The 19,904-nt window shown below is 39.6% G+C and overlaps 1 protein-coding gene and 1 long non-coding RNA gene across 3 annotated transcripts in view; one reads left to right on the top strand and one right to left on the bottom strand.

The window, feature by feature from the left end:
• Positions 1–4,844, top strand: part of LOC116566803 — a 23,226-nt gene extending 18,382 nt beyond the window's left edge. The window contains exons 3-4 of the long non-coding RNA XR_004276013.1: positions 2,743–2,750; positions 4,759–4,844. This is a non-coding gene — a long non-coding RNA (uncharacterized LOC116566803). The remainder of the gene's footprint in view (positions 1–2,742; positions 2,751–4,758) is intronic.
• Positions 1–19,904, bottom strand: part of ZNF512 (zinc finger protein 512) — a 22,864-nt gene extending 2,960 nt beyond the window's left edge. Inside the window, exons 1-11 of one of the 2 annotated variants that reach the window (XM_032301357.1) lie at positions 18,757–19,903; positions 17,983–18,078; positions 17,608–17,691; positions 16,849–16,973; positions 16,219–16,305; positions 15,436–15,534; positions 14,692–14,859; positions 11,775–11,969; positions 4,896–4,997; positions 3,851–3,913; positions 2,618–2,716 (exon numbers count right to left, since the gene is read on the bottom strand). In XM_032301357.1, the coding sequence (XP_032157248.1) occupies positions 2,618–2,716; positions 3,851–3,913; positions 4,896–4,997; positions 11,775–11,969; positions 14,692–14,859; positions 15,436–15,534; positions 16,219–16,305; positions 16,849–16,973; positions 17,608–17,691; positions 17,983–18,078; positions 18,757–19,003 (1,365 nt within the window). In that variant the 5' untranslated portion in view covers positions 19,004–19,903. Of the gene's footprint in view, positions 1–2,617; positions 2,717–3,850; positions 3,914–4,895; positions 4,998–11,774; positions 11,970–14,691; positions 14,860–15,435; positions 15,535–16,218; positions 16,306–16,848; positions 16,974–17,607; positions 17,692–17,982; positions 18,079–18,756 lie in introns of both variants that reach the window. The other variant, XM_032301358.1, reaches the window with a different exon arrangement.

The following is a 19,904-nucleotide window of genomic DNA, read 5'->3' as shown; positions in this document are numbered from 1 at the left end:
TTTTAGATATATTGGGCTTAATAAATTATTAACATTAATTTCGCCTTTTTAAAATACTTGTTTAATGTGGCTACTAGAAAATTTTAAATTTTATGTATGGCTCACAGTACATTTTTTTTGGATAATGCCACCCTAGACTAAAACAGACAAATGCAATATTTGGACTTTGTTCTAGATACTAATTTGAATAAATCAACTCTGAAAAAACATTATAAGACAATCAGGGAAAATTAATAACTAGATATATGTTAATGCTAAAATTCTTTTTTAGGTGTAATGTTTGTGGTCCTATGTTTTCAAAAGTCCTTATCTCTTAGAGATACATATTGAAAGAAGCAATTACAGCTGAAATTACATGTGGAATTTGCTTTAAAGTAAGGTTTTAAGGGAGGAGAAAAGTGAGGTTAGAAATGACACAAGGTTGGCCATACACTGATGATTGCTGAGGATGGCTGACAGCACACTGGGTTCATTATGCTATTTTGTCTATTTTCATGTGTTTGAAATTTTCTGTTAAAAAAAAGGAGTATAAGAAAATGTGGAGGTAGGAAGAAATAGGGTAAAGATGTTTTACCAATCACAAAATTCATAAATATAGGCATAAATCAATGAACAAATGCCTGGGCGCATGCCCCAAACCAAGTGAAATTTGTTGGTTCCAACTCTGTTGGTTCTAACTTTTTAGGAAGAAAATGGACAAACCAGTTAACTATATAAAGGCCAGATTTTGTCAGAAGATAATTGCCTTTTTTTTTTTCTTTCTTTTAACGAAGTCTCACTCTGTCGCCCAGGCTGGAGTGCAGTGTCGCAATCTGAAGTCACTGCAACCTCCGTCTCCTGGGTTCAAGCAATTCTCCTGCCTCAGCCTCCCAAATAGCTGGGATTACAGGTGCCCACCACCACACCCAGCTAATTTTTGCATTTTTAGTAGAGACAGGGTTTCACCATGATGGCCAGGCTGGTCTCAAACTCCTGACCTCAGGTGATCCACCAGCCTCGGCCTCCCAAAGTGCTGGGATTACGGGTGTGAGCCACCGCAACCGGTCGATAATTTGTGAATACTTCCTGAAGCAAAAAAAGATATACTATTATTACTAAAAAGCTATGACTGCCTTCAGAAGACATGCCAGATTTTGGTTAGGGATTCCGAAAGCTTATGCCAGTAAAGCAACAGAAACCAAATTTTATGGAAGTAACTAAAGCCCACATTAAGTACTATCACATTTGAGAGCAGAGAATAATAAGTAAAGGTGCTCCCTTTATTTTCCCACATCAGGCAGCTGCAGTAAGATATTCCAAGAGAATGCACATTGTATTCCTAAGCTGTTGTAGTAAGAGAATTTAATTATATCATAAATGATTTATCTGTTCACGTAAAAAACCTGTATTACGTAAAAAACCTTTCCCAAGAGAAGATTCTTGACCTTCTGAACTTTAAAGCATTTGTATACACAATTTTTAAATTTACTATGAAAAATTACAAACCTTCAGAAAAGTTGTAATAGTTCAATGAACAACCAAATTTACCATTGTTAATCTCTTTCCTTTCTGTCTTCCTTCTTTATTTCCCTCCTTCTTTTGCTGAACCATGTGCAAGTTAGCTGCAGACATCATAATACTTCATGCCTAAACACTTCAGCATACATCTGCCTAAGAACAAGGGTATTCTGCATGACTACAACTATCACCTTTGGGAATGTTAACAATGACACAATACTATTATTCAATATAGTCAGTATTCAAATTTCCCCAACTGTCTCAAGAATGTCCTTTATAGTTGTTTTATGCAGTATTTTAAACAGCATTAAAAACAGGTTGCTGGAAGACATTAGAATGCTAGAAACCATGAACATATAGAGACCACTATGAAACAAGAATTTCAAACATGTAAATTTAACCTGATTCCCAAATGTTTGACTTAATTGGATTTAAAAGAATTACAAGAGTTCAGGCCGGGTAGTACGGTGGCTCATGCCTGTAATCCCAGCATTCTGAGAAGCCGAGGCAGGCAGATCACCTAAGGTCAGCAGTTCAAGACCAACCTGGGAAACATGGCAAAACAACGTCTCTACTAAAAATACAAAAATTAGCTGGGCATGGTGGCCAGTGCCTATAATCCCAGCTACTTGGGAGGCCGAGGCGGGGAGAACTGCATGAACCCAAGAGGTAGAGGTTGCAGTGAGCGAAGATCACATCACTGCCCTCCAGCCTAGGCAACAAAGCGAGACTCTGTCTCAAAAAAAAAAAAAAAAGAAAGAAAGAAAAAGAAAAGTTCAAGGATGCTTAGGATCTCAATCTATTGCCTAGGCTGGAGCACAGTAGCACCATCAGCTCACTGTAGCCTTAAACTCCTGGGTTCAAGTGATCCTCCCACCTTGGCCTCCCAAAGTACTGGGATTAGAGGCATGAGCCACCACACCCACCCCTCACAGTGACTTCAAATACTTTCACAGAAAAATACAATTATACATCTAATTTTAGAGAATATTTTAACTCTAATGTCTCTGGTAACCACTTTAGAGTTACTTTCCTTGACAGCCTTAGCCCATAACAGCAGGGACAAATCTACCTTTCTTATGGCTTATATACAAGATCCAGAGGATTACAAAAACCTCACCTCAGCATGGACAGAGTTGATGTGATACTTGACACCACTTTCTGACACAAATTCTTTCTGACATAGAAGACATTTATACTTTCCAGCCACAAAGTTTCCCTATTTCCAAGACAGAAACAAAAAAGAATTATTGGTAAATTCAGAAACACATACCTGGGCTATGTATAGGGATTATTAGAGATGAAAAGAGGGAATTCTACTTCAGCAAGGATGAGAAGGAAAAAGATCTAATAGAGTAATACATTTAGGAAAACCAGCTTGGATGGAATTATTACCAACATAAATCCATTCTAATGCAATTCTGTTCCAATCACCCACCCTACTTCAACACAACCTGACAGTCTCCTGCTTTTTCTTAGGTAGCATGCCATATCTTCCTACCTTCCTATGCTCCTTTCACTTCACTTCCAGGTTGTCTTGGTTCCTCCCCCAAAATGATCAAATGCCCAAAATTCACCAGAGGCACCAATGTACAATGATCCACTGTTGCAAAAAGTGCCTTCCAGAATTAGAAGAGTACCATCCATAATACCTAGTTTAAGGACTCAGAAACTAGGATCAAGATGACAAACTCCTAATCATTACTGGACAGATCTGGTTTAGATGCCTACAATTCCCTTGTTGCCTTGAACTGAGACTTCTCTCCCCTCCTGAAGATTCAGGTTTCCATGGTTTTCATTTTGTGTGAGGAGATTGGAAAATGGCAGCAATTCTCATGGCTGGTAGGTTGTAGGACACCTGGGTCAACATGGAAAAGATTCAGTGAGGTGAATGGCTATTAGCCTGACACCCTATCCTACCTCCTATCCCCAGAGGCCACCATGATTCTGATGAGTTTAGAGGATCTTTACCAATCCAGATAAGCACATATAAGGTGATTCTATAAAGCCTTAGACCCACCCAAATAGGGTAGGCCCAGTGTAGGAGATGCTCAAATGAAAGCAGCTAAATCTCTTGGAATTCAGGGATAGGAACTCAGAACAAATATATTTTTCTCTAAATTCCTTTAAATTGATAATGACTTATGACTATGGTAATCTTTTCTAAGTCTTGGACATCCCTCTAACATCCCACCCAATACCAGATCAAGAATCTTTGAGATATAAAAAACTAAAGCAGCCTCTGAAGATAATGGTAAACAGGACAACTAGCTGTTCACCTAAACTGAATTCTCTTCCATGTCAGACTACTTTAGAGGACATGTTAAGATATTAAGTTTTAAAAGTTACAAACCAATGTACAAGAGCCCAGGTGAGCTTTAAGGCCAGATACACTACTGTAGACAGCCTCACAACCCTGAAAAAGAGAAGAAATAGTGTGAAGACTATGTCAAATAGCTCCCTTCTCTGAACAGTCTGGCCATTTACACTGACCAACTCTACATTTGAAGAAAGGAAACCAATAATTGGTGCCACAGACAAACAAAATAGAATATATTTGCAAACCACAAAAGCAGGAAAGGAAAAGTCAAGGAAAAGGAAAAGAAACAAGGTGAACAAGTTGTTTAGGAAAGATTAAGCCATTTCCTTCCCTCAATATTTTCTCAGACACTTAAGAGAAACGCAGAAAATTATACAGTTAGGTTTTTTTTAAATCTGATTTAGTGCAAATGTGTTCCCACTTCTTTTATATTTACTCCTCTGCAAAGTACTGAATCTACTATAGCTGTTATAGTTTAAAGATGGCTCTCTCCTTCATCTTGACTCTAGAAAATATAAAAATAAAAATATTTTAAGAATGGTAAAAATAAAGATGGCTGCTAATTCTCTTCCACTCTTGCCATCAAGAAGTGGAGTCTATTTACCCTTCCGGTGAATCTGGGTTAGTCCCATGATTCCTTTGATCAATAAAACACCATGAAAGTGATGTTGTGCAAATTCTGAAGCTAGATTTTAAGAGAGCTACAGCCCTGCTTTCATGTTCTCAAAATACTCTCTGAAAAGTCAGTCACTGTGTACCCTGCTGGTAGCCCAACTAACTCTGCTAGAAAGAGAGGCCATATGGACAGCCAAGCTCCCAGATAAATGCAGCTGCACAGAAACCATCTTGAACATTCCAGACTCACTGAGCTTCCAGCTGAATGCACTCTCATGAGTGATCCTAGTTGATGCTACATACCACAGGAGAACTGCCCTGCTGAGCTGAATTATGAACAAATATAGTAATTGTTGTTTTAGGCCACCGAGGTCCAGGTGTTTTGTCATGAAGAAATAAATAACAGAAGCAAGAACAGATGCTTAATAAACATTTACTGAATAAATGAATGAGAAAGAACCACCTGGTTAGGACACTGAATACGATGATACTTCTTGATATCTGTCTTCCATTTATGTAGTACTTCCTGGCTGAAGGTAGGTAGCCCTGGGCGAGTATATTTTAACTACAAGACAAGACAAGACAATAAGAAACATTTTATTAGATGAATCCAACTCCCAACCAAAATATCCCAAAAGTTTCACACCCAACTCTTTAGGTTATGTAATTCTGAAATCTAGGTATATTTTTGTATGCAAAAAAACTGTAAAATGTAAGACCCTGTAAAGTACCTGAAACTGGTAAGTATAATGGTCTCTTGTTTAGTCTTAGAAAAGTTTGATTTTTAACAGAGGACAAAAGACTCAGATATAATATTTCATCCACAGTTTAAAAAGAAAAAAAAAGCTACAGAGCACTATATAGAGTTAAAATATGTGTTAAAAAAGAAAGATTCACAGGTTCTAATGATTAGGAAAGAAAAAATAAATTTAAAAAATGTTAAAAGAGAGAGAGGGATACAAAGACATATTCGTATACTCATTTATAGAAATAAATGTGGATGGGTAAAAGGTTAGAAGTGTATAAATCAAATATTAACTGGTATTCTCTGGTAGAATTTTGAATCATTTTAGTATTTTTTCCTACTTATCTGCATTTCTAATTTTTCTTCAATTATAACATGCTAATTTTGGTATTTTTAAAATTCTAAAACAAAAAATTAAGGTTTAACATAAAACAGGGATATCCGTGAGAGAAATCAGGGAACAGAATACATAATATTTGCTTAAACTTCAAAAGTAGAATTATTTCTAGCACTTCCATTTATACGCTTTGACGTGAGTTGATCTCTCCTTACAACTGCAACTAGAGTTTCCAGAGAAGAGAAAGCAACCTGCACAGACAGTTCTTTCAAAGTCCACCAGGGGTAAATAGCTGTATTTCTGGGGAGTAAATAATCTTCCTGCTTTGACAATGGAAGTGTCTGAAAAGAAGCTGATTCTCTGTAACAAAACACACCCCAAGTCCATAAAGGTAATGGAGGAAGTAAGGAAGGTAGCCCAAAGAACCTCTAGGAAACATAAAAGAATAGAGTACAGGCTGGGCGTGGTGGCTCATGCCTGTAATCCCAGCACTTTGGGAGGCCGAGGCGGGCAGATCACGAGGTCAAGAGATCGAGACAATCCTGGCCAACATGGTGAAACCCCATCTCTACTAAAAACACAAAACAATTAGCTGGCCATGGTGCTGCATGCCTATAGTCCCAGCTACTTAGGAAGCTGAGACAGGAGAATTACTTGAAACCGGAAAACAGAAGTTGCAGTGAGCCAGGATCGCACCACTGCACTCCAGCCTGGCGACAGAGTGAGACTCTGTCTCAAAAAAAAAAATAGAGTACAGAGTACTTTTATAGAGTACAGAGGTGGCTTTATTTATAAGCACTTAGTCTCCTCTGAAGCTAGTATAAATGGGCCTATCTAAAAATTTTTTATAGCTCCACAGTACATAGCTTATATAAATATAGTTATACATAAATATATTATATATGATATATCATAGTTGCTATCATATTTATATAAACTATTACTATACAGTAATAAACTATCATAATTATGTAAATGAAGTACTATCCAGCTATAAAAAAAAGATGAAGATGATTTCTATGAACACATATGGAGCAATTTCCAGGATACACAGTTGACCCTTGAACAACACAAGTTTGAACTGTGCAGGTGCATTTGTGGTGGATTTTCTCAACCAAACAAGGATCAAAAATACTGTACTTTCAATACACAAAACCCATCTATACAGAAGCCCAACTTTTTATATACACGAGTTTGGCAGGGCAGAACTTAAGAATGCACAAATTTGGGTATACAAGGGGTCCTGGAACCAATTCCCCACATGTACTGAGGAACAACTATATTATTAAGTGAAATAAAGCAGAGTACAAAAAAAAATCTGCAGTAAGAAAGAGGGGATATAAGAAAATATACATGTAAAAATACAAAAAAAAAAGAAGAAAAAAATATACATGTATCTGATGATCTGTCACATAAAAATACAGGAAGGAAAAACCAAAAATGAATGAATTTGGTTAACTTTGGGGGTAAGTGAAAACACATTAGAAAGAAAAGGGGAATGGAAATGGAATAATTGGGAGGAGGAGTAGTGTCTCAGAATACATCTCTTTGCATAGGTCTGATTTAGAACCATGGTGGTTTCATATACTCCCAAAATAAATGAATAGTTACATTAAAAAGGATGTAGGGGGAACCCAAAACTTAATAAATATAACACATGAACCTATTACAAATAAGTGACACAATGATGGAAGCAGGGAAGAAAAAACCAACCTCAGTAACTTTGGAAAATACTATTTTCACTACACGCTGTAAGGCTCAAGATGAAAATAAGTATACATAAATATAGAAAATTTGTGTAGTTATAGGGGAATGAGTTGGTAATTCTGGAATTATTTTATGTACTACTAGAATTGAGCAAATAAGTAAATATACTGTGGATAATGAGAACCAGGTTTCTCACTGTTGGAGAAAGAAGTTACAAATAAGGAAAAAGAAAGGCTAGAAGGAAACTTGTGCAGTTGGATTGGAAATGAAGGTCTTATGGCTTTTAATATACATACAGACAGTCATAAAAATAAATATGAATGTGTATGTGTGCATGTATGACTATACATACATTTATAACCTAACTCTATCCACCAAGAAGGCACAGAAACAATGACACTCCAGTAGAAATGAACATAACTAGCACTAAAATGTTCATTTCTAAATATATTGTCTAATAAAAGGAACCAGGATTCCTTAGAGAAATGGTTGATTCCAGGGCTGGGGCAGGAAAAATGAAAGATAAGCCTACGGCCTGTCTTCTTGTGCCATAAAAATGTGCTAAAGAAATGAGAGGGGATGTCAAAAAGACACAGGAGCCTACTTGAAAGAGCTCTCAATTGCCAAATTGGGACACTTTGAACAGCAAAATAAATAATAATAGCATTGGATTATATCCCATGGAATAAAATAAATATCTATGAGTTTTTACTTATACAAATAAATAGAAGAAAGCAACAGATCTTTTCACAGTAGCATTCTAATCAATAACCATAGAAAAAATGATGGAAACTGAAAATCATTACATAAACATCGCAGACATAATTGCAGGCAAAAATCATCAATGGATGCTAATCTAAGTAGGCAAAAGTGTAAGAAACAGGATATGTGCATATTCCATCTCCCCACAAAATGTTCACTAATTAAAAGTGGGAAGATTGTAGTTTGCCATGGAGATACTTAGAAAACACACCCCAAGCACCTGATCAAAGTTTTCATTGTCATTAAGAGACGTAGCAACATCATATACCTTTCGATATGATACATGGAGAAGGGCCAACATTACTTCAGTGGTATTCTTGCCAAACACATATAGAACTCTCAACCTAATCTTGAGAAAATATCGTGTAAATCCATATTGGGAAACGTTCTACAAAACAATCAACCAATTCTCTTCAACAGCATCAAGAACACGAAAGACAAAGCCAGGGGAACTGTAACAGATTGGAAGAGACTAAGGAGACACAGAAATGAAATAAAATGTTGTATCCTGATAGTATCCTAAGGTATGGTTATGTAAGATGCTGGCATTAGGAGAAGCTGGGTGAAGAGCATTTGGAAACTCTGTGCTAATTCTGCAACTGTTCAGTAAGTCTAAAATTATTTCAAAATTAAGAGTTTTTTAAAAAGAATACACACTGCTTATATGCACATCAGGAAACAGTGGAAAGACGCACAAGAAGCTAGTAAGTATGGTTAATTTAACCATGGGGACAGGACAGAACAAGGACAGGGTGGGTAACTCAATGTTTATCATCATTTTGACTTTTTGAACCATTTGAAGAATATGTTATTTACTCAAAAAGATTAAATTTTTATATTTAAGAAAGAACAATGCCTTTTACCTATACATTGTCAAAAATATAAACTGGGTCATGCAGAGTGGCTCACGCCTGTAATCCTAGCACTTTGGAAGGCCAAGGCAGCCAGATTGCCCGAGCTCAGGAGTTTGAGATCAGCCTAGGCAAGATGGCAAAACCTCATCTCTACAAAAACAAAAAAAAATTTCAAAAAATTAGCCAGGTATGGTTGTATGCACCTGTAATCCCAGCTGCTTGGGAGGCTGAGGCACAAGAATCACTTGAACCTGGGAGGCGGGGGATGCAGTGAGCAGAGGTGGCACCATCTCACTCCAGCCTGGATGACAGAACAAGACTCTGTCTCAAAAACTCATCAATCAATCAATCCATCAATCTATCTATCTATATCTCTAGTTGGTTTTAGGAAAGCATCTGCTGGATGAGAATACCCAATTTTATCAACGAGTTAACAAATACTGATTGATTGATTAATTGATTGAGATGAAGTCTTGCTCTGTGGCCCAGGCTAGAGTGCAGTGGCATGATCTTGGCTCACTGCAACCTCCGCCTCCCAGGTTCAAATGATTCTCCTGCCTCAGCCTCCTCAGTAGCTGGAACTACAGGAGTGCACCACCACACCTAGCTAATTTTTCTTTTTTGAGACAAAATTCCACTCTTATCGCCCAGGCTAGAGTGCAATGGCGCAATCTCAGCTCACTGCAACCTTTGCCTTCCAGGTTCAAGTGATTCTCCCACCTCAGTCTCCTGAGTAGCTGGGATTACAAGCACCCACCACGACGCCCAGCTAATTTTTGTATTTTTAGTAGAGAAGGGTTTCGCCATGTTAGCCAGGCTGGTCTCGAACAGCTGACCTCAGGTGATCGGCCTACCTCGGCCTCCCAGAATGTTGGGATTACAGGTAATAGAGCCACTGTACCCAGCCACTAATTTTTTAATATTTTTAGTAGAGACAGGTTTCATCATGTTGGCAAGGCTGGTCTTGAACTCCTGACCCTCAGGTGATCCTCGCACCTTGTCTTCCCAAAGTGCTGGGATTACAGGAGTGAGCCACCATGCCCGGCCAGTTAACAAATATTTAAATTTCCTTATGACATCTATGCACAGTGAAACCTGACTATAATATCATGAGATAATATCACTATGCAAAACCCACATTTAAATTGGATTTAGATAGCCATGTACTTTAGCCTGTAGCAGGAAAAAAAAATGTAGAAATAAGTCCAAAATAAGAAAGTATATCTGATATTCAAAAATACAATCCAATTCCTTGGACACCAAGAGCGTCCACCAGGTGGGCACACCTATCACCTTGGGACTGATTTTTAAACCAAAAAAGATGTAAGTGTTAGAAACTAGAATATGATCTTATTTTCTTTCTTTTTTCTTTTTTTTTTTTTTTTTTTCAGTGTTAAGGAATAGAGAGAGATGGAGTTCAGGAGGAGAAGACAGGTTTCCACGAGAGAATGTGGAAGGGGACTCCAGAGGGAAAATCCAGGAGAGAGAAAGACGGCTTCCACAAAGGGAGTATTTGTGGAAGGGGACCCAAACATGGAGACCCTCTTTTTTTTCTTTCTTTGAGATGGAGTCTCACTTTGTTGCCCAGGCTGAAATACAGTGGCACGGTCTTGGTTCACTACAACCTCCACCTTCTGGGTTGAAGCAATTCTCCTGCCTCAGCCTCCTGAGTAGCTGGGATTACAGGCACATGCCACCACTCCTGGCTAAGTTTTGTATTTTTAGTAGAGACAGGGTTTCATCATGTTGGTCAAGCTGGTCTCAAGCTCCTGACCTCGTGATCTGCCGGCCTCAGCCTCCCAAAGTGCTGGGATTACAGGTGTGAGCCACCACACCCGGCCTGACCTTATTTTCTTGTAAGACATAACATTCCTCTCACATAGGTCAGAGCCCTATGCCAAATGTGAACTTCTTGATACCCTGGAGAATAAGAGGCCCTTCCCAGCACTTTGGGAGGCCAAGGCAGACAGATCACAAGGTCAAGAGATGGAGACCATCTTGGCCAACATGGTGAAACCCCGTCTCTACTAAAAATACAAAAATTAGCTGGGCATAGTGGCACGCGCCTGTAGTCTCAGCTACTCGGGAGGCTGAGGCAGGAGAATTGCCTGAACCTGGGAGGCGGAGGTTGCAGTGAGACGAGACCGCACCACTGCACTCCAGCCTGGCACCTGGCGATGGAGCAAGACTCTGTCTCAAAAAAAAAAAGAGGCCCTTCGCTCCTATCTTACTCCTTATTATGTATCCCTTCAACCTGTTCCCAAGACTATCCCATAATCATATATCCCTGTCTCCTTTTGTTTAAATAATGCCCCTTCCTCTATGATCTATTCTAATAAGTCCAAGGGCTTCCAAACATGTTCTGCACCCCTCAGAAGTATGCTTGGGGCCATGTAGGGGAAAAACAAAAGTATCATGAAGAAAAAGGCCAAGTAGAAAAGGCTTTGGGCTCACTACTCACAGTCACTCAGAGCAAATCTGTTTTTAAGTTATTTTATATACTGGTGTTTTGCATAAGATTTTATTTTGAAAAAAGCGGGAGAGAGGAGTTCTGTTACTACAAAACAAACTGAAACCACTTATCTAAACTAAATAGAAACTACTATATATGAGCTAGCAAAACAAAACAAAAACACATTAAACAAAGATTAAACAAAAATCTAATCTGGGAATTCAGGTTCCCTCTGGAAGTAGTTCAGAATTAAGAAGGCCCTTTAATTCTGAACTACTTCTTTAAGAAACTTATGAAACAGACTGTCACTCTAGAACCTAACTGAATCCAAACACTGAAACTAGATCAGATGTACTCTATATCCAAGGATAAATAAACAAAATACTTCGTATCACATACACACTCAAGTGCATTTACTTTTCTTTTTACAGAAGGCACAATATTAGAAATAATGGTTCCCAAATTGATATATGCTTCTGCCTTACCTTTCGATCATCAGGCACCAGGTCCTGAAGCACCTTCCTCTTGGGCCATTCCTTGGCCAGTTCAGCAGAGGCCAGCTCCTGCAGGTGGTATACAGCTATCTTGGCAGAACGTCTCTGAACTCGGCCCCCACTCTTTGACTCTAGGTTCATTTCCTTTAAGCACTCTGGCTGTCCTGACTCTGGAAAGAAGGAGATCTGCAAGAAAGAGACACAGCAAAGCATAGGCCTGATAAGTGGCATCCATCAGAGCCAGTGATTAAAGGCTGAGCTTCCTGCTCTAAATATCAAAAGAGCTAGGTAGTAGATTGTTAACCACTAGCATCAAGTTCCACCATATTAATGCATATTTTATGGGTAAAAAAGCTTCTCAGGGCCGGGTGTGGTAGCTCATTCCTGTAATCCCAGCACTTTGGGAGGGCAAGGCGGGTGGACCCCCTGAGGTCAGAAGTTCGAGACCAGCCTGGCCAACATGATGAAACAGTCTCTACTAAAAATACAAAAATTAGCCAGGTGCAGTGGTGAGCACCTGTAATCCCACCTACTCGGGAGTCTGAGGCAGGAGAATCGCTTGAAACCGGGGGGTAGAAGTTGCAGTGAGCCAAGATCGCACCACTGCACTCCAACCTGGGCAACAGAGTGAGACTCTGTCTCAAGAAAAGAAAAGAAAGAAAATCATACACTGAATTAAGCAAAGATTTCTTCGATGCAACAAAAGCATTATCCATAAATGAAAAAATATATAAATTGAACTATACCAAAATCTAAAACTCTGTTCTTCAAAAGACAATGTTAAAAAAGATAAAGAACTTATATCCAGAATGATAAAAAAAAAAACTCAGGGCCGGGCGCGGTGGCTCAAGCCTGTAATCCCAGCACTTTGGGAGGCCGAGGCGGGTGGATCATGAGGTCAAGAGATCGAGACCATCCTGGTCAACATGGTGAAACCCCGTCTCTACTAAAAATACAAAAAATTAGCTGGGCATGGTGGTGTGTGCCTGTAATCCCAGCTACTCAGGAGGCTGAGGCAGGAGAATTGCCTGAACCCGGGAGGCGGAGGTTGCGGTGAGCCGAGATCGCGCCATTGCACTCCAGCCTGGGTAACAAGAGCGAAACTCCGTCTCAAAAAAAAAAAAAAAAAAAAAAAAAAAAAAACTCAGAATATATCCCTAACTTAATTAGACAACAAAATCCTTCCCCCAAAATGAACAAAGGATTTGAACAGAGACTTCATTAAAGTCATACAAATTACCAATAAGCACATGCAAAGATGGTCAACAACATTAAGCATTGTTAGTCATTAGGGAAATGAAAATTTAAACCATAGTAAAATACTACTACATATCTATTAGAATGGATCAAAAAATAAAATTGACAATAATAAATGTAGACAAGGATGCAAAATAACTGGTGTTCTCATACTTTGCTGGTGGGAATGCAAAATGGCACAGCCACTTTGGGAAACAGTGCTGCACTTTCTATGAAGTTAAATATACATTAATCCATATGACCCAGAAATCTCATTCCTAAGTATTTACCCAAGGGAAATTAAAATTTATTTTCACATAAAAATCTTTTTTGCCGGTGCAGTGGCTCACACCTGTAAATCCCAGGATTTTGGGAGGCCGAGGCAGACAGATCACTTGAGGAGTTCAAGACCAGTCTGGCCAACATGGCAAACACTCATCTCTACTATAAATACAAAAATTAGCTGGGCACGGTGGCACATGTCTGTAATCCCAGCTACTAGGGAGGCTGGGGTGGGAGGATGGCTTGAGCCCAGGAGGCAGAGGTTGCAGTGAGCCAAGGCAGCGCCACTGCACTCTAGCCGGGGTGAAACAGCAAGACCCTGTCTCAGAAAAACAAAACACAACCTTTTTGTTTTTCTGTTTTTGAGTCAGGGTCTTGCTCTGTCACCCAGGCTGGAGTGCAGTGGCACCATCTCGGCTTACTGCAACCTCTGCTAGACAGATGCCCATAAAAGTTCTAGCTACAGGGGAATGCCTTTAGTTTTAAAAATATAATAATGAGGCCAGGCACAGTGGCTCACGTCTATAATTCCAGCACTTTGGGAGGCCGAGGTGGGCAGATCACCTGAGATAGGGAGTTCAAGACCAGCCTAGACAACATGATAAAGCCCTGTCTCTACTAAAAATACAAAAATTAGCGTAGTGGCACGTGCCTTTAATTCCAACTACTCAGGAAGCTGAGGTGAGAGAATCACTTAAACCTGGGAGGTGGAGGTTGCAATGAGCCAAGATTGAGCTACTGCACTCCAGCCTGGGTAACAGAGGGAGACTCTGTCAAATGAATGAATGAATGAATGAATGGGCACATTGGCTCATGTCTATAATCCCAGCACTTTGAGAAGTCAAGGTAAGAGGAATGCTTGAGGCCAGGAGTTCAAGACTGGCCTGTGCTACATAATGAGAACCCTATCTCTATAAAAAATTAAAAACAAAAAAATTAGCTGGGCATGTGATACAAGCCTGTAGTCCTGGCTACTTAGGAGTCTGAGACAAGAAGATGGCTGAGCCCAAGAGTTCAAGGCTGTAGAGAGCTATGATCCCACCATGGCACTCCAGCCTGAGAGAGCAAGATCTTGTCTCTCAAAAAAATGTGTGTTTATGTATATATATATGTAATATATAAAAATATATAAGATATATAACATATAAATATAAAATACATAATAATGAGTTTACTTCTGCCTGGACTATTCTTTGAATTTTGATTTATCTAACCTAATAATGTTCAAAAGACAGAAATAACAAAAGGACAAAGAAGAGACAGCACAAGCATTCAGAGATTAAAAGAGGATTCAAATGAGGAACAAAACACATATGGGAAGATAGAGGGGGGTAAGGACTCACCACAAAATACATCCCCAACCAGGGTATAGAAAGGGATCAGTACTCACAGGCCCATGCTCTGACCTCAGGTGATACGCAAGTCCAGCCTTCGACCTATATGGTTTTCCACAGTGGTGACATTTCAGGGTCATCTTTTCCAGCTCTGCAGCCCCTTTGCCACATTTTCTGACATGGTAGAGATATCCCATGATGCTGGTGAAGCTACTGGAGCAACTCTGAACACAGGAGAGAAGCCTAAACTATAATCTTACATCTTTGGACATGATCGCTAAATTTCTAAACAGCCATAAAGTACTCACCACCACAAAATACAAACAGGCCCTCTGATTTCGGTAGACTCTCTCCAACATCTCCTATCAGCACAACCTTCCTTGTCTCTGGTCATCCTGCTATGACCAAGCATGATTTTGAATCAGCTTGGTCAGCCCTTGATAAACTATAACTGTGCATCTACTCTATGTCAGAGCTTCCTCCTTGGTCTGTGATCCAATCCCATCCCAATCAAATACCCAGCAATATGTACCACAGTTCAGCACAGTGAGGGGTTACTGGGATCCTCTTCATCACATTAAAGAAAGGATGGTAAGGAAACCCCATCAAACAAAGGGAAAGGGGAGAAAAATAAATTTTTTTTAATGAGGAAGAAAATAAAGAACTATTAATGAGTTCAAGACCCCAAGATAGTACAGAACTAGGAGGTCTACAATGAGGAAGAGAAGAAATGGAAAAGAAGAACGAAAGACATTGACCTGAGAATTCAGGGAGAAGGAGTTGTGTCCGTGGTCTCCTACCTCACGCATGCACCTGAGCTTTCCCAGTCTCTTAAGAACTGTTCGGAGCCGTTCCCTCTCACTTGGCTCATCTATTTCATCTCCGGCTTTCAAAATGGGCTAGAAATCAAGAGAAGTAAACAAGCAGATGATTCATAGAAAAGAGACACGGGGAAAAAAATATCAAAGAAGAATCAAGGATTGGACTAGCAGCTAAGCTGGTGCTGATGAATCCCAAGTTATCTGACTCCTGGCTTTCTCCATCTTCTCCTGGACAAAGGAAGTGAATATAATGGAAATAAGAGTTCTGAGCCTCTACCTCCCAGAACATAAACCTTTAGAGCTAACCTAAACACACAAATATTTATGGATCTACTGCAAAGGTTTCATTGTGCATGACTCTTACTCATACTCTTACAAAATCCAAGAGCTATCTGCACTGAGATATCTATATTCACGTAAGTAAAAGGCATCCAAGCTGGGCACGGTGGCTTATGCCTGTAATCCCAGCACTTTGGGAGGCTGAGGCAGATGGATCACCTGAGGTCAGGAGTTCAAGACCAGACTGGCCAACATGGTGAAACCCAGTCTCTACTAAAAATACAAAAACTGAGCCGGGCGTGGTGGCATGCACCTGTAGTCCCAGCTACTCGAGAGGCTGAGGCATGAGAATTGCTTGCACCTGGGAGGGTAGATGTTGCAGTGATTGCGCCACTGCACTCCAGCCTGGGCGACAGAGTGAGACTCCATCTCAAACAAACACCCACCCACCCAAACACTCACAAAGGCAGAAGACACTCTTACCAAACTATTATGATTTGCCATGACGTGATACTTCATCCCTGCCAGTGAACGAAGTTGTTTCCCACAATGATGACAAGTAAACATTTCCTAAAAGGAAAAATACTGCTCAGTGCTAGGTTGTTCCACAGAGAGACAGAATGACACAAAGTCCTACTCAAATGCTTTTGTCTATGTCTCCTTTATTTCTCAAACTCAACAGTCAATAAACCTCAAAATCCCAGAAACCCAGTGTCATGTCCTTAAGGGCAAAATAAAAGCAATTCACTTTTAAAATAGTAAGAATTACCATTTACTGAATGCCAGTATTTGCCAAGTAATGGGTTAGACACTTGACCACGTGTTACTTCTTTCTTATCCTCTCCTGGACTATATAAGGTTTTTATTATTTCATATGTATTATATTTTCTCCATTTTACAAATGAAGCTGAGGTACACACTTAAAAAGCTAAATGCCACACTAGTATGTGGCTAAGAAAAGATTCAAACCTAACTGTCAGATCCAAAGCCTATGTTTCCTTTATTACACAATGCTGCTTTTCATCCATTATAACCAGCACATCCAACACAGCAAAAGAGGTCTAAAGTTTGGATTTAAAATCGTAACAGTAACGAAATGCCAAAATATCTAACCTGCTTGCAGTTTTCCATGTGTTTCTTTAAACCCTCTATGGTCTTCCTCCCCACTGCCTGGCAGGTAGGGCAGGAGACACTGCCTTTATCAACGATTTCTAAGTACCACTGCTCCTCCAAACTGCCTACAAAGGAGAGAAAGAAACACTTTGTAATCTGCAGTATTCTCCAAAAACAAAAAGCATAATCCCACAATTTAGGAAAAGTATCATAAAATGCTTTTTCCTTTTCCTGGTAGACTGTAACAAAGAGACTCTTGCTGGGTATAACTTCTAATAGTAGTATTTTTCAGACAGTGTAGTTTCTGAAAACTCATTCTCATTTCTCCATGATAAAAACCACCTGAGAACCACTCCAAAGACCAGTGGCTTAAAGAACTAGGCAGCAACATTTTTCACAACAGGATATAACAATGGGATACTGAGAAATGTCACAGCCTATCTGCTGAGTGTTTCTATGTGCCTGAGACTATGCTAAATGTTTTTATCTATTTAATTTTCACAACAGTTCTGACTGCCTTTATCATCCCTATTCATAGGCAGGGAAACTGAGGCTAGAAGAAGGTAAATAAATGAAGGCAGGTCAGAAAGTTAATGAAGAGCCAAAACTTGAGCAAAGGTCTGTCTGACTCCAAACTTGGGCCCTTAGTAACTGCCTCCTTAAAGAAATGCTTCAGTACCTCATTTCTTCACAGACAACACCAACAACAAATCAGGGTGTGAGAACTACATCCCACAATGGTTCCAGAAGAAAACATACCTGCTGCATAAACTGGTGGTTCCTTCCGAATGCGACGAGCCTGGGATTTGGGATTGGGCTGAGTTTTAGGCCGTTGCTTCCTCCCTGACACAAGACAGAAACTTGAAGCCCAACATGTCACCTTTACTAATACCAAAATGTCTTCCCTCCCCTTCTCTTCAACACCCTATTTCCCAGTCCCTCAACAGACTGACTGCCTAAGTCATGACATAATGAAAGGGTATAAGGCGGCAGGATGGAGACCATTCCCTCTTAAACAATTCAAAGGGCTCAGAGGTCACTAAAGGGCTCAAACTAAGGTCTCTTTTTCTTTTACCCTCAAAGAATAAAGCCCAGTCACCCAAGGAAAAAGAAGTAGCAAAGTTACTGCCTTACCATAAAGCTTATGCTTCTTCTGAGGAAATTCTCGATAGTCTTCATCTTCTTCCTGCCTGGGTTTCCTTTTTCCCTTGGTTGATACTCCACCTGACCCTGAAGTACCATACAAAAACAAAACAAAAACTCAGCACACTTTGTAAATAACAGCTAGGCCTGCCTTCAAAACATCATTCACGAGACCATCAAAAGGAAAAAGCATCAGTGAACACAGGACTCAGGAACTATCTGTGAGATTTTTAGGGAACCTGGTGTAACTTCTCATCAACTGACCCAACCTCCCTCTTTCTTTTTACCTTGTTGTCTATCCCAAACCATCCATTGTTCCTTATAAACAGTAAGGGCCTTCAGGCAATGTGTTTTGCTTAATCTTGATTTGAGACTAAAAAGGAGCACAAGAGTTGCTCAAGATAGAGGGCTAGCTATCCAAGGACCCTTGAGACTGTGACCATCTAGAATATTCTCCCCTAAATAACCCTTACACTAGCCCCTAAATCATCAACAGAAGTTCAAACTAGAAGAAAAGAGGAAAAGAAGTTCAAATCCTACAAAGAGGAAAATCAAATGCTAAGTATAACCTAGCAGAATTTTATTCTATCAGACAGTTCATGAAGCTAACAGGGTCCAATAGCCTAACACCTTAAATTTTTTAAAATCACTAATGAGAAACAAATATCTGGCATTTGATACCCTTAAGAGGTATTTACAATAATCTCACACTATAACTTTAGGGAGTGTTCCATCTCTGGAATAAGAAGACACTGATATTGATACCTTCAACATGAGAAGTAGCAGCTGGCTTGATCCTTCTCATCTTCATCCAGTAGGTAGATTTTCGAAAAGATGCTGGAAAATCACTCACTGGTTCACACGAAGAGGCAGATGATGAACCACTTAAGGAGTCATCATGAGGAATAGTGTACTGGAAACTATTATCCTTTATGGAGCACTGGGTCCTGCTACTAATACAACATAAAAATATACACCACAAAGGAAGGTCTGTAGCAAAATTTCTATACATTCTTTTATATTATAACCAGGTTGGTTACCTGTGCAGAAAACTAAGAAGCCTGCTTTTATAAAAACAGAATGTAAGTTGTAATCATCTAACAATAGCAATAGCTGATCTAATACAACATGTGCAATTATTATCACTCTTCACTGTAATCAGCAAGAGTAAGGAGTACACATAAATGATCACTTTGCAGTCCAAGTAGACACTCCTTCCTAGATTCATCTAAGAAAAGAAAGTAGCCAAAGCAATAAGGTTGTTCTGTGACCCTTCAGAAGACTTCCTGGATTTGTAACCTGGTCTGACCCAGCCGCTCTATTTCTCTGACAGAGGCACGGTAACTCAAGGGTATCTCTAAGGGAAAGGAATATCTGTAGGGCCTAATCTGACCCATCTTTCTTCTCCCTCAGCATTCTCCCTAAACCCTGATGCCCCATCTTATTTAGGCAACATGATACTTAGCTTCCACAGCTAAAGGAGGGATGCTATCTTGTATGAATTAATCTGGCCAGAGAATTCTGGTATACGGCTGAATCCAGAGTCCAAAATTTAAGACCAGTCAGTATGACAATTAACAAACATGACTGTGTAACTACAAAGCATCAGACACTCTTGTAGATGGCTCAAGATACAGTAGAGCAGCAATTCTCCAAGAGTGGTCTAGGGACTCCTAGAACCTCCCTTTTCCAGCTTAATACCTGTGAGGCCTATTTTAGATGTACAGTTCAGAAAGATCCTTCTGGCTGCTGTATGGAGACAGACCATGGGAGAAAAAGTAAACAAAAGGAAAAAAAGTTAACTTGAATTGGAAGATTCACAATAACACTTCAGATATAGAGCTAATAAGAATTATACATAGAGCGGTGGCTCATGCCTGTAATCCCAGCACTTTGGGAGGCCAAGGCGGGTG

The sequence above is a fragment of the Sapajus apella genome, unplaced genomic scaffold (assembly GCF_009761245.1).
Source record: "Sapajus apella isolate SASKATOON/1434 unplaced genomic scaffold, GSC_monkey_1.0 scaffold44, whole genome shotgun sequence".
Classification (NCBI taxonomy): domain Eukaryota; kingdom Metazoa; phylum Chordata; class Mammalia; order Primates; family Cebidae; genus Sapajus; species Sapajus apella.
The sequence above is the reverse complement of the archived record's forward strand: the minus strand, read 5'-3'. Positions and strand labels throughout refer to the sequence as shown.